The following is a 12,187-nucleotide window of genomic DNA, read 5'->3' on the forward strand; positions in this document are numbered from 1 at the left end:
GTCCCCAAAAAATTGGCTCTTGCTTGCTATATCGTCGGTGATACTGCAATACCGCGTAAGTAACAATTGCAAATACCGCGGAAGTACGAAAAAATCAAAATTGAAATTTTGCGCCTATGAATTCTAGACAGCGATTGGCATCCTCCCGTGTAACAACGCGAGCGCTATAACCAATCAAATCGCTTCAAACTACACTTGTCGAAACCGCGTGAGTTGTGGACTGACGATTTTATCCTCAATACCGCGTATCTACACAGCATTACTTGGAGCGTGTGGTCGTTGTTTGTGCCTCCGTAATATAAGTGATTTTCATTGATATTTTGGGATCAAACGGTAAGTAAATGTTAAACTTTGATTTTTTAATACCTTTGGTACAATTTGAAAGCATTAGTTGATTTAAAACTTATCTTATTGAATATTAAAAATGTTACTATTTTTGTTATGGTAGTTACGCGGTATTTTAACATTCTCTTTGCATAATGATTTGCCTACTTACGCGGATTTAACACTCTCATTGTAACTCATTTTTCTTCTGTTTAGGTAAAAAAAATATTATGGAAGAGATAAATGATGATGGTATGAAGGTCACAACATTGAGGGATCTCCAAAAACGATGGCAAGAACTTCTTCGTAAAAGGCAGAGTGTTTTAGACAAAAATCGTTCTCAAAATCCAACCATATATACCTATCATAATATACCTCAAAAATTCATGAGTTACCCAAAAACTTACAGATGTTGATGAGGATATAGCTAATTGCGATACGTTAACAACATGTTTTCCCATATCTCCCAGTCAGGCTTCATTCACTGCCATTCCAGATGTACATACAGAACAAACGTTTGTTGTTTTACCTCCAGACTATACTAGTACTTCATCTACTTTTGTGTCATTATTCACTGAAGAAGTGGCTACAGATTTTACTCATTACGATCCCAGTTCTTCATCCAATATTATCCCGAATGTTGCAGAAGAAACAGTTATACAAATTCACCTTGAAAATCCTAGCACTTCGTCCACTGATGTCCCGCCTGTTGCTCAAGAAACCATCGTACATTTTTCTCCCGATGACTCCACCACCGATCCAGACTACGTGCCGTTATCTGATATTACTAACATAGAACCTATGGAATCTAATGATCCTGAATGGTTTCCAGAAAGAAATTTGGAACCAGAAGCTGGACTCAAGGAAAGACTGGAAGAGACTCAAGGAAAAGAAAACGTAAAGCTGACTCTGAAACCTGGAAAAGACAACTAAACAAGAAGGATAGAATGTTAGAAAAAGCTTATCTTGGATTTAAGAAAGTAGGTAATAAGTACCATCAGAAAGAGCCGAAACCTGAAAGATCTATGGGCCCTAAGTGTATGTCAGCATTTTGTATTCGCAGCAAAATTTTTTTTTGCCCAAACCTATCTGAAGACATTAGAAAGGACGTTTTCAATCGTTTTTGGAGCATGACATGGTTTGAGAAAAAAATGTATGTAAGATCAATGATTGACACGGAACACGTTAAAAGGAAGACTATTGAAGGCAATTCTAGACGATCAGATACTAAATTATATTATTTACAAATAGATGGCAAAAAGGAAAGAGTTTGTTTAAAGACATTTCTGGCGACCTTAGGCATAAAAGAGTGGACTGTTCGCTACTGGCTTGGTGATAAGACCCTTGTGAATTCGGTTAATTCGAACCCGGCTCCGATTTCGCATAATTCTAAACGAGATTCTGTCAAATGCTATTTATTTTTTACCCAAATTACCCTCACATTATTGTCGCCAATCAACCACGAAACAGTATGTAGAACCGATAATACAATCGAAAGCACAATTGTACAAACAAGGAAAATATAGCCCTTTTTCAGCCAAAAAAAAATGCCTGTGATTATTGTAGTTCGTATGCAGTGGGTAATGTTTCCGAAAAAGATTATCAGCGTCACGTCGAATTGAAAAATTTAGCTCGAGCTGAAAAGACTAAAGATAAAGAAATTGCAAAACAAGGGATTGCTCATACTATTACTGCAGATTTGCAAGCCGTGAAATTATGTCCTACTTTGTCGGCTAGTGCGCTATATTTTAAAACCAAATTGGCAGTGCATAATTTCACAGTTTTTAACATTGGTACTAACGATGTTACCTGTTATTGGTTCGACGAGACCGCCTGTGATCTGAAAGCTACCACATATGCGTCGTTCTTTGTAGATTATATAACGAAATTGTTACAAGATAATCATAAGGATGTAATTATATGGACGGATGGTTGTACTGCGCAGAATAGGAACAGTATTGTTTCTAACGCTCTCCTGAGATTAGCGATGGATAAGAAAGTTACCATTACACAGAAGTATCTGGAGAAAGGCCACACCCAAATGGAGGTGGATTCGGTGCATTCACTTATTGAGAGAAAACTCAAAAATGTCGAGATTTTCCTGCCATCGCAATATGCAACTATTACCAAAGTTGCTCGAAAGAATCCTTTTCCTTACAAAGTCGAACAACCCGATCAAACCTTCTTCAAAGACTACAGTGTTAAAGAGTACCAAGTTTACGACTCTATACGCCCTGGGCGTGTTTCTGGCGATGATTGTGTTGTGGACTTGCGAGTTTTGAAATATAATCCTAATGGGACTATCGAGTTTAAAGAGCACTTCGAAAGTGAATTTACTCCACTACCTCGAAGACCAAAGAATATTTCTACATTGATAAGCAACGTACCAAGGCTTTATGAGTCTAGATTGCCTATACTGGAAAGTAAATATGAGCATTTGCAACAATTAAAGACTGTTATTCCTCGTGATTGCCATCAATTTTACGATGATTTACCCTCTAAAAAAAATAAGTTCCTATATCAAGATTTAAGATCTCATTAGTTTAAGTATCTATTTAATTATTACCAAAACTTCGTTAGATGTTTTTTAAATAAGAGTATTTCCAAATGTAAGATCTCATTACTTACTACTACTACGTAGTATGTAGAACTTATATTTTTCTAAACTTTGTTAGAATTATGTTTTTGTTGTCTTCTATGTATGTATCTACTTATTAAGTTACTTATTTAGTAGGTACACTTTTTGTTTCTAAATGTTTATTTTATGTTTTTGATGTTTCTATAGTTATTGTAGGCAGTTTAAAACTGCTTACATCTAAAGTTAATAATATTTTTACTTATTTTGAAATATATGAGACTGATATCGTGTTCACGACTATAACCATATATTGTATAGATTGCTATTGTGTATATTATCTACATATCTCTACAAAAGTATTTAGCTGATATAGATACACATTGTTCAGTAAAAGCTTTAATTTCATACTCTGATTCATGCTCATAACAAAACAAAAATAAAATAGTTTAGCTCTTGCACATAATGATTTACTGCAAACAGTATTGACAATATCCAAATAAATTATCTTTTTCCTATCAATAGCATTCACACAATAATAGGTACGTAGGAGCAGAACCAGCAACCACAGTCACACGCTTTGATAAATCGAAGAAAGAGAGAGTTGCTATTCCATACCCCAAAGTCATCAAGGAGTACAATGCCCACATGGGAGGCGTGGACTTATTAGATTCATTTATAGGTCGTTATCATATCACAATGAAGAGCCGCAAGTGGACCGTGCGCTTATTTTATCATTTCCTAGACCTTGCAGTTATAAATTCATGGTTTATGTTTAAGAAGGTAAATAATATAAAAGGAAATGATCAACTTCTCAATTTGGGTACATTCAGACTAGAACTTGCTGAAACCCTCTGCAAATTGGGTCTACCTGCAAATGGCGCTAAACGTGGTCGACCCAGTGGGAGCACCATACAAAGAGAACTTGTAATGAAGAAGTTCCGAGGACCAGCTCAAGCAATTCTTTTGAAAGACGTCAGATTGGATCAGATATGTCATTGGGCAGTTTGGCTGAATAAGCAGCAGAGGTGCAAATTCCCAAAATGTTCAGGCTTTACATTCAAAATGTGCCAAAAATGTGTATCTTTATGTGATATGAAAAAAAGCAATTGTTTTTATAAATATCATAATGAAACATAAATAAATACATTTCCAAAAACAATATCCACTGTTATTTTACCCATACTTAATTAAAATCCCATAATTAATTAAAATCTCAATGAATATGCAATGTAGTTTATAAACAACTCACATTATTGCAAAAAAAGTATAGTAAACTCATGTCTAGATTTTTTACTCTTTTTCCTAGACAGTAATACATGTCAATTTAACAAATATATTTTCTTCAAACATGAAACAAAAATCGTCCATTTAAGGGTTAAATACAGTATGATAGAAGATAAAGACAAAATATGAATCATAGCAAGGCCAAAAGCATGACACCAAAAATATAATATTGTCTACTTGAATATCATAATATTATCACAATTTGAGCTCAAAACGAACCAACCAAACCAAAAACTTTGTAAACAATGACTTTCTCGTTATTACTTTATATACATAAAGGTTATGCTCCGAAAATTAGCACAACAGAATAAAATCTCATGCTGAAATTTTTTATGAAAACCAAAAATTGAAGTGAGATACGCCGTACGAAGACCAACGAAACAAATTGATACTATAATGATTACGTAAAATCATGATTTCTAACAATCGTCATTAAATATTACTGTGACAAACAGGTTTTTTTATATTTCTTGATATCTTGAAAACTCACAAATCACGAAACTACTATATTATGCCCATATGTCACAAAGATTAATAAACGTTGTCTTAAAAAAAAAGACAATGTCAATATCACAGAACACTTATACTTCTAACGGAGGTCAATATTGTCTATGTACGCCACAAAAGAAGTAAAACTATAAAGCCTGACGCAAACTTTAGCCGCGGCAGGTCCCATTGCATCGTTGCAAAATTGGGACAAACAAAGCACATTAGGAGACGCATCGGGCCGTAGCACAGCGCAATAATTCTTGAAATATCGCGACCAGCCTTACAAATTCAAACAACCACATTTCGAATATGTACTACAATTATATCTAGACGGATTTTTTAATGCGATGCTTTGCAATGCGATACGCACTAATGTGCGCAAGCCTTAACAATACTTAATACTGCTTGATATTTATATTTACATCATATATGTAAGGGATGTAAATAAATAAATATAATTGATAAATATAAACCATGCCTCACACGGCAATTTTAGATGGTTTATTATATTTATGATTTTATCTTTTTTACTCTTGATTGTATATATTGTTAATTAGAAATAATTTGTATATATTTTAGCTTTAATAATTTCTTGTTATTTAGTAATAAAATTATAATAGTTTATACGTATATTATATCTCATATTTCATAAAGTTGATTATTTTTTATACTGTGTGAAGACTAATAGAGTTCTAAGGACGCTTATAATCTTATTATTTGCTATTTAAATGTGAAGAAAGGTACTATGAGTATAAAAGAAAATATTACATAACGTTTTAATATTATAATAGTAGATATATTATACATATTACTGCTAATAATATTTCTGTTTCTAAAAAATATTTGATCAAAATAGATTATTGCGAAATATATAATCGGTTCTTTGCGACAGACTACGATGTTACTGCCATCTAGTAATTCATTTGCTAACTTTACTTACAAAGAATATAGTAACCTATATAGGATCGGATAATCAACACGCTAGATGAACTTGTAAATGAAATTGACGTTTACTTTTAAGGCAGTGTACAAAGAGTACAGTAACCAATAGATGTACCACCCTGCTATGAAATACCACTGGCGATCATATTGTTACGTATTTTAGGTTGCCAGAACCAGGTTACTATACTCCTTGGCCAGAACTACCCAAGAAGATAAAAGTTTTAACGATTATTTTTATAAGTATTTATATTATTATTACAAATCTAAAACAGTAATGTAAAGAATTTAACATTTTATTTACAAATAACATGGTTTCTAGTTCTTAGCCTTCATTTCGGTAAATTAATGTAAAAACTAAAAATTTCTATCCCGGAAGAAATTGAAAAATTGCTTATAAAGCTGACAAAGTGACAACACATGACCATAGACAATTGAACATAGCTGCTGTTTGCGAAAACCGCCAAATTTCAAACTCAGAGAAAAGTTCGTAAAACCGTAATCGTTTTAACGCCATCGGTTACCTTTTTATATAATTTAGGAGTAGTAGACGAGCTTGCAGTTCACCGAATGGTAAGTGACTACTGCCGCCCATGGACATCTGTAATAAACCCCAGATAGGATTAGATATTCTTACCTGAGGTCGACCACAGATGCGTCGCTACCCCTGAGAACTAAGCTGAAACGCCTCGGAAAAGTATATTTCCCTTACCACACGCATTAAAACGGAACACAGCATCGCTTAACACTGCAGTTTTGAAGCAGAAATAGAAGGGGCGGTGGTGGTGCCGGAGTCGAACCAGAACGGGTTCTACCTAAATATTATGTCATGTCTTTGCGAACGTAGCCTATATGTAATGTAGCCTGTAAATTAGACGAAACGTTTCAGCGTATTCTTTCCCCTATCATAACTCCATTATTTTTCAACTTATAGCTATAGGATTTTGTATATATAATTTTTCCTAATAAGTAATATTATAACTATAAGTACATACAAATAAAATAAAATAACATTATATCTTTATATATTTACTGATTAACAAATAGATAAAGATTTGTTTTTGACTAATTCTTTTTTATATTTAGACTTGCAACAGCCATATGATAAAAAAGGTTAACTTTGAATAACAATTATATTTTTTTATTCTAATTTGTCTCAATTAATCATTACTTAAATAAATTAGTCATGTCAAATAGTAGTATACAAACTTATAACCCACTATCCTAACAATAAGGCAACATCACACAGAACCTATTATTTCAATAAATGTAAAATGAATAGAAATATTAGAGTTCATCTTTAACTAATTTCAAAATTTCATCTTCCTCATCCGTCCACTGATCTGGATCGGATGTCATCTGACCCAGTGCCTCCATCCTTCTCTCCATCGTCACTTTATCCAGAATATGTTCCATCTTCATATGCATGCAATCGTTGAAGACGGAAGCGTATTCACAGATTTCAAAGATTCCTTCTATTACACGAGTGCATTCCACTATAGCTTTGGTCAAACGCGTCATCACCTCACTGTCGTCTCCATAAACAGCTCTATTCGCTTCTATAAGATTTTCTCCAACGACTTTATTGTTTTTTATTATATTGTTTCGCTTGAGGATGCAAGCGACGAAGCATTTCCCTTGTGAGGTTGTCTGTGGCACTCTTTTTAAGAAGTTTTCAACATCTACCATAGATGCTTTGACTTGGCGCGCACATTCGGTCAAGTTTTTTCGGAACGGCTCGACTTCCTCGTTCATTTTTTGATAGCGATCCATCTGTTCGTCCTTGCTAAGCGGTTTGAATGACACAACGAGATAAAACGTTAACGCTATGACATGTAACGTTATCGTGACGAAATTCAATAACGGCATTTTGTATTACACGTCCGTAACGGCAGTCGTTCTGCTCTGCTAAGCGTTATAATGTGTTACTATTGCTCAAATTGATATCAAGGTGTTCTAATTGGTCGTTAACACAACTTGGACGTATGACGTGTTCTTGCAAAATCGAGAATAAAGTAACAGCGCAACCAAAATCTAAATCAATTTAACTGCGCACTGTTTTATAAGTCGTAGTTTTTATTTCTTTATGCAGTAGAAGTAACAATGAGAATGATATTCGCCGTCTAATTGAATAAAGCATCTACCAAATAGTCAATTGATTTTGAAAAAATAACTTTACTAAGGATTTATTTATACATATTTTTTTATTATGAATGATGATTGATGATATAAATTAAAAAAAACGTTATCATATCGTAAGTATGTATTCATTACACAAGAGTTACGTTATTTTATAATACAATCACATGTTGATATATCACATTACAGTTCTCTATCAATTTACAAATAGAAAAACTAATGACCACATTTTATTTATTATAACATCATTGTATTGTACATAAACAAGCTTCCTTATTATAAAAACGTATATAAATCATCGTAATAATACTTAGAATTTAATTGGATTGATAGATTGCGATAAATTTAATATGACCGGATCCAAGATGAAAGGATCGGAATTAAACAACCTTAGGTAGATTTAAGGTAATAAATGAACATACAACTGAAATAATAGATCTATCTATGATTCTTTGTGACGTCGATCGAATCACCCAGAATAAAACCGAAATAAATTTAAATTCACCAATTAGATAAATAAATGGCTAGCCGTATCCAACTTTGATTATTGTTAGGTAGAGCGATCTACATACTGGTATAAATAGAGTAAGACAAAAAAAAAAGATACCGGCCGAATTGATAACCACCTCATTTTTGAAGTCGGTTAAAAAATAGAATTAAATATTTGATAGGTACATTTTTTAAACCGGCTTCCATAACAAGAATAAAATCATTGAAAAATCCTAAAACAATGTTTTGTGCTCTAATTGTACCAGTATTTTAGATGTGTACGAAAACATAACCTTAATGACATTGAATACCCGTTTTTGGCAGAATAAAAAAGCAAATAGGTAGTCTGGTTATTATTGAAAACTGGTAGACATGTCATAAATGGGTACTGCTTCGGTGCAAGAAACCTTTAAAATTATTAATTACCATAACACAATTTGGTTTCAAAACACTAGTAGCACAACGTAACGTTTCATTTCACGTAGATAGGCATTTTCATGTTTATTTTGACTGAAGAGTACCAAAAGTTTTTTGTTAACACAGACGGGCTACCTGATAGAAAGCAATTACCGTCTCCTTTGGACATTTGGAACACCAGAGGAGTTGCCAACGCATCGCCGGCCGTGAAGAACTTTTTTTGGCTTTTTTTTTATAATATAAGAGTAGAAGTCGAGCATGCAGTCCACCTGATGGTAAGTGGCTACTGCCGCCCATGGACATCTGTAATCAACCCCAGATAGGATTAGATATTCCTACCTGAAGTCGGCCACAGATGCGCCGCTACCTGGAACGCCTCGGAAAAGTCTGTCTCCCTTACCACGCCCTTCAAACCGGAACAGAGCAGCGCCTAACACTGCTGTTATTAGGTAGAAATATTATCAAAGTCAAATAATTCCTCAAAGCAAACACCGCTGTAATATGATTAAAAAGTTCAAATTGGAGTCCAGGCTATGTCGCTGGTTATTAATCTGTTGTTAAGTTAAGGCACATTAAGCTTAATGGTAGATTGGGGAATATAGGCTTAACACACTCTTCAAACCACAGCAAGCTTTAATCCCGATTACAGTCATCCATATTTTTTTACGATACTAACAGTCAAAGGGGTAACAATGCATCAGGGTTACATAATTATTGTTTTCTTTTAAATAGCTATAAATAAACACCTAGTTTTTCAACACCGGTTCAATGCACTTGCTTACGGTTTCCTACGAATTATTTCATTTGAAAGGCAAAATAATGAAGCTTATAAATTACAAGTGAGTATTTAGACAATAAAATAGGTAAATTCAAACGCTTTCTATACCTACTTATAGTACCTACTAATAGTACCCGAGGATACCAGGAATCGATGCCTGAACCCTGCACATCAGCTCTCTGTATTTACAACAAAAACACGGTAAAAATAACTGGCCCAACAAGAGAACGACGACTGAAATCTTCGTTTTAACCTTCAAATATCGAACATTTTACTTTAAAATTCTGTTATAAATTATTATTTTTGAATGTTACAATTGTATTTCTGTCACCGCGATATAAACGGTTAAATTTTCATTCATTTAATTTTTACAAATTAAATATTGGCACTGTATTAGAGACTTACACCGTTTTTACACACAAAGTATTGAAATGTGCGTGATTTGTTTTCCTTAAAATACAGTACCTTGTTCTACACACAGACCTACAGTTCTGTGTTTCTACACATTTGTCACACATTGACATATATATCCTAGATAAGGCAATAGGTATATTCCATATTTATTTATTTTTATCAAAAGTACCAACACACAACCAATATTCTACTTGGTGCTTTAAAATTACATAATATATAAAACAAAGAAAGAATGGGAAAGGAATTGCTATTAGGAGCGCTTCTTGTAATCTCGATCTTTATGTCATTGTAAATTGTAGTATTGACAGATTTAAAACGACATAAACATTAGTATCGCAGCGCCATCTACACAGATACTTATCGTCCAGCATCCTTTCATTATCAAAATTTTACCACAATATTTTGGTTGGTTTCTCATGAAGTCACGTACATAATTACACTGACAGGCACCATTTTAGTGTGTCTAAAATATCGTAAACATTATTATAACCATTGTCGTAATTAGGGGGGTAGCCGGGTGGAATGTGTCCACCCCAGAGGAGGCTGATGCCCGCCCGCTGGGGTGATAGACCTTACTAGAAAATTCAAATGCCTACTATCCTACGACCGTAAATACCGACTGAAAACTTCGATTACTCCCACAAAATTCTACTGAAAATATTCATTGACTGGTATTTAAATTACGAGTATTAACTCGTACAACCACCTTCTTCAACATGTAGTAGTGGTACCTATATAAAAAGTATTAACAGAGTAATATAAAGAATTAAGAGCTAAGTAACTAGATAGTTAAGTCTTAAACCTTTAAATACAGACTTCAAATTACCTATGTCGTACAGAAGGTATACAATAACATACAAAAATGTCGCGATTACCACTCAATCCTGCTAAACCAGTCGAGCACATTAATTTGCAAGCCCGGGTAGGTATGTAGGCGTAATAATGATTAAAGAGACCGCTTTCGTGCGCTCGCAAAAAACTTAAGCTTTCACTTTTCGCATCCCATTGCAAAACAAATATAACCTCGTTTCGGCGTATCGCATCACGCAAACGCGCACCGAGGGTACACTAGAACCAATTACGTCGGCCCGACGGCTTAGCTCTCTTCCGCTTCTACGAGCACCGGCAAGCTGGCGGCGTGCGGCGCCTGCCCGCACGTCCTGTGGGAGAACGCAGACAGCCAGGCGTCGATGTCTCGCTCCGAACACAAAAACTTTGCGGACACGGCGTTATCGTAATCCTTCTGTCTCACAAAGAACCCGCAGCTCGCGTCCACCCGCTCCGTTGTCGTGTTTCTTAAGTTGACGACTCCCAGCGGCTTCGACAGCCGCTTCCGAGGATACATCACCGCGAAGTGTTCCAATGATGTCCTGTACACGACGACCCGCACGTCCTGCCGGATCCCGCCCGGGCCCAAGAGCACCAGAAACCCAGATTTCACTTCCGCATCGCAAGTCTTTTTGCTGAAACCCGGTACGAAGTGCTCAGAGCGGCACGCTGACATGATGTCTGTCGGCATTTCACTGTTTTGGTTACACGGAGCACATATCATCAGACTGCATGTAAGCGCGACCCAACCTTCGACAGCCGCGGTCTGAAACGAACTGAAGTTATTTCATTCCACCGGCCCAGACTTACACATACATAGCATCACGTAATACGTACAGACTCTACACACTTGTAACCTTTTCCGAAGAGATCCGAAGGCCTCTCGGGTATTAACGACCGTCGGTTGCATTCACTTGTGCGCGAAGGCTTGCCCGCTGGTTCGGAAAAGAGCCCCGCGAAATATAAATGCTACCTACGTTCACTTTACGTTGGCAAAGAAAGATTTGTTTTGCAGACGAACTTTTTTTGATGCGAGTGATTTTTTATTTATTATTAGTACTTTTAAACCGTACTTATTATAGAATTGCGATGCAATTCCTGAGAATAATTATTACAAGAACTTTTTGTGTTATAATAAGATTATCAGCATATTTTGAGACGAACATGTTTAGTTATTACTACGCTTTTTTAGTCGTGTTACACAATTACATAGAGGGCTAATATCTAGACTGAACAGGTTTCCCTGACCTTTTGGTGTGTCTGCAAACTAACATGTTAGACAAAGGTCAGTGGATGAGCAAGTATCTTAACCTGAAAAAGGTTTTTGCATAGCAAATTTTGCACGGTTCGTTAATAAAAGCTACCTCGTGAAAAATTGCTAACATGCTAAGTTAGATCATAATTCGGATCTATGTAAAAAGTTACAATGTTATTTTATAAACCTACTAGAAATGCAAAGGATCATGTAGCCCTTATATTAAATCACTGCCGCGTATGGACATCTGCAA

The 12,187-nt window shown here is 35.1% G+C and overlaps 2 protein-coding genes across 2 annotated transcripts; both read right to left on the minus strand.

Moving 5' to 3' along the window:
• Positions 1-6,381: 6,381 nt before the first annotated feature.
• Obp2 (odorant-binding protein 2) lies at positions 6,382-7,686 on the minus strand. The gene has a single exon (XM_073089317.1). The coding sequence runs from the start codon at positions 7,481-7,483 to the stop codon at positions 6,902-6,904; it is 582 nt and encodes a 193-aa protein (XP_072945418.1). The 5' UTR covers positions 7,484-7,686; the 3' UTR covers positions 6,382-6,901.
• Positions 7,687-9,985: 2,299 nt separating this feature from the next.
• Positions 9,986-11,474, minus strand: LOC140754254 (uncharacterized). Its single transcript, XM_073089218.1, has one exon. The coding sequence runs from the start codon at positions 11,401-11,403 to the stop codon at positions 10,948-10,950; it is 456 nt and encodes a 151-aa protein (XP_072945319.1). The 5' UTR covers positions 11,404-11,474; the 3' UTR covers positions 9,986-10,947.
• Positions 11,475-12,187: the final 713 nt, after the last annotated feature.

This window comes from Epargyreus clarus, unplaced genomic scaffold (genome assembly GCF_041222505.1).
Source record: "Epargyreus clarus isolate Ecla_fem2 unplaced genomic scaffold, WU_Ecla_fem_2.2 ptg000029l, whole genome shotgun sequence".
NCBI lineage: Eukaryota > Metazoa > Arthropoda > Insecta > Lepidoptera > Hesperiidae > Epargyreus > Epargyreus clarus.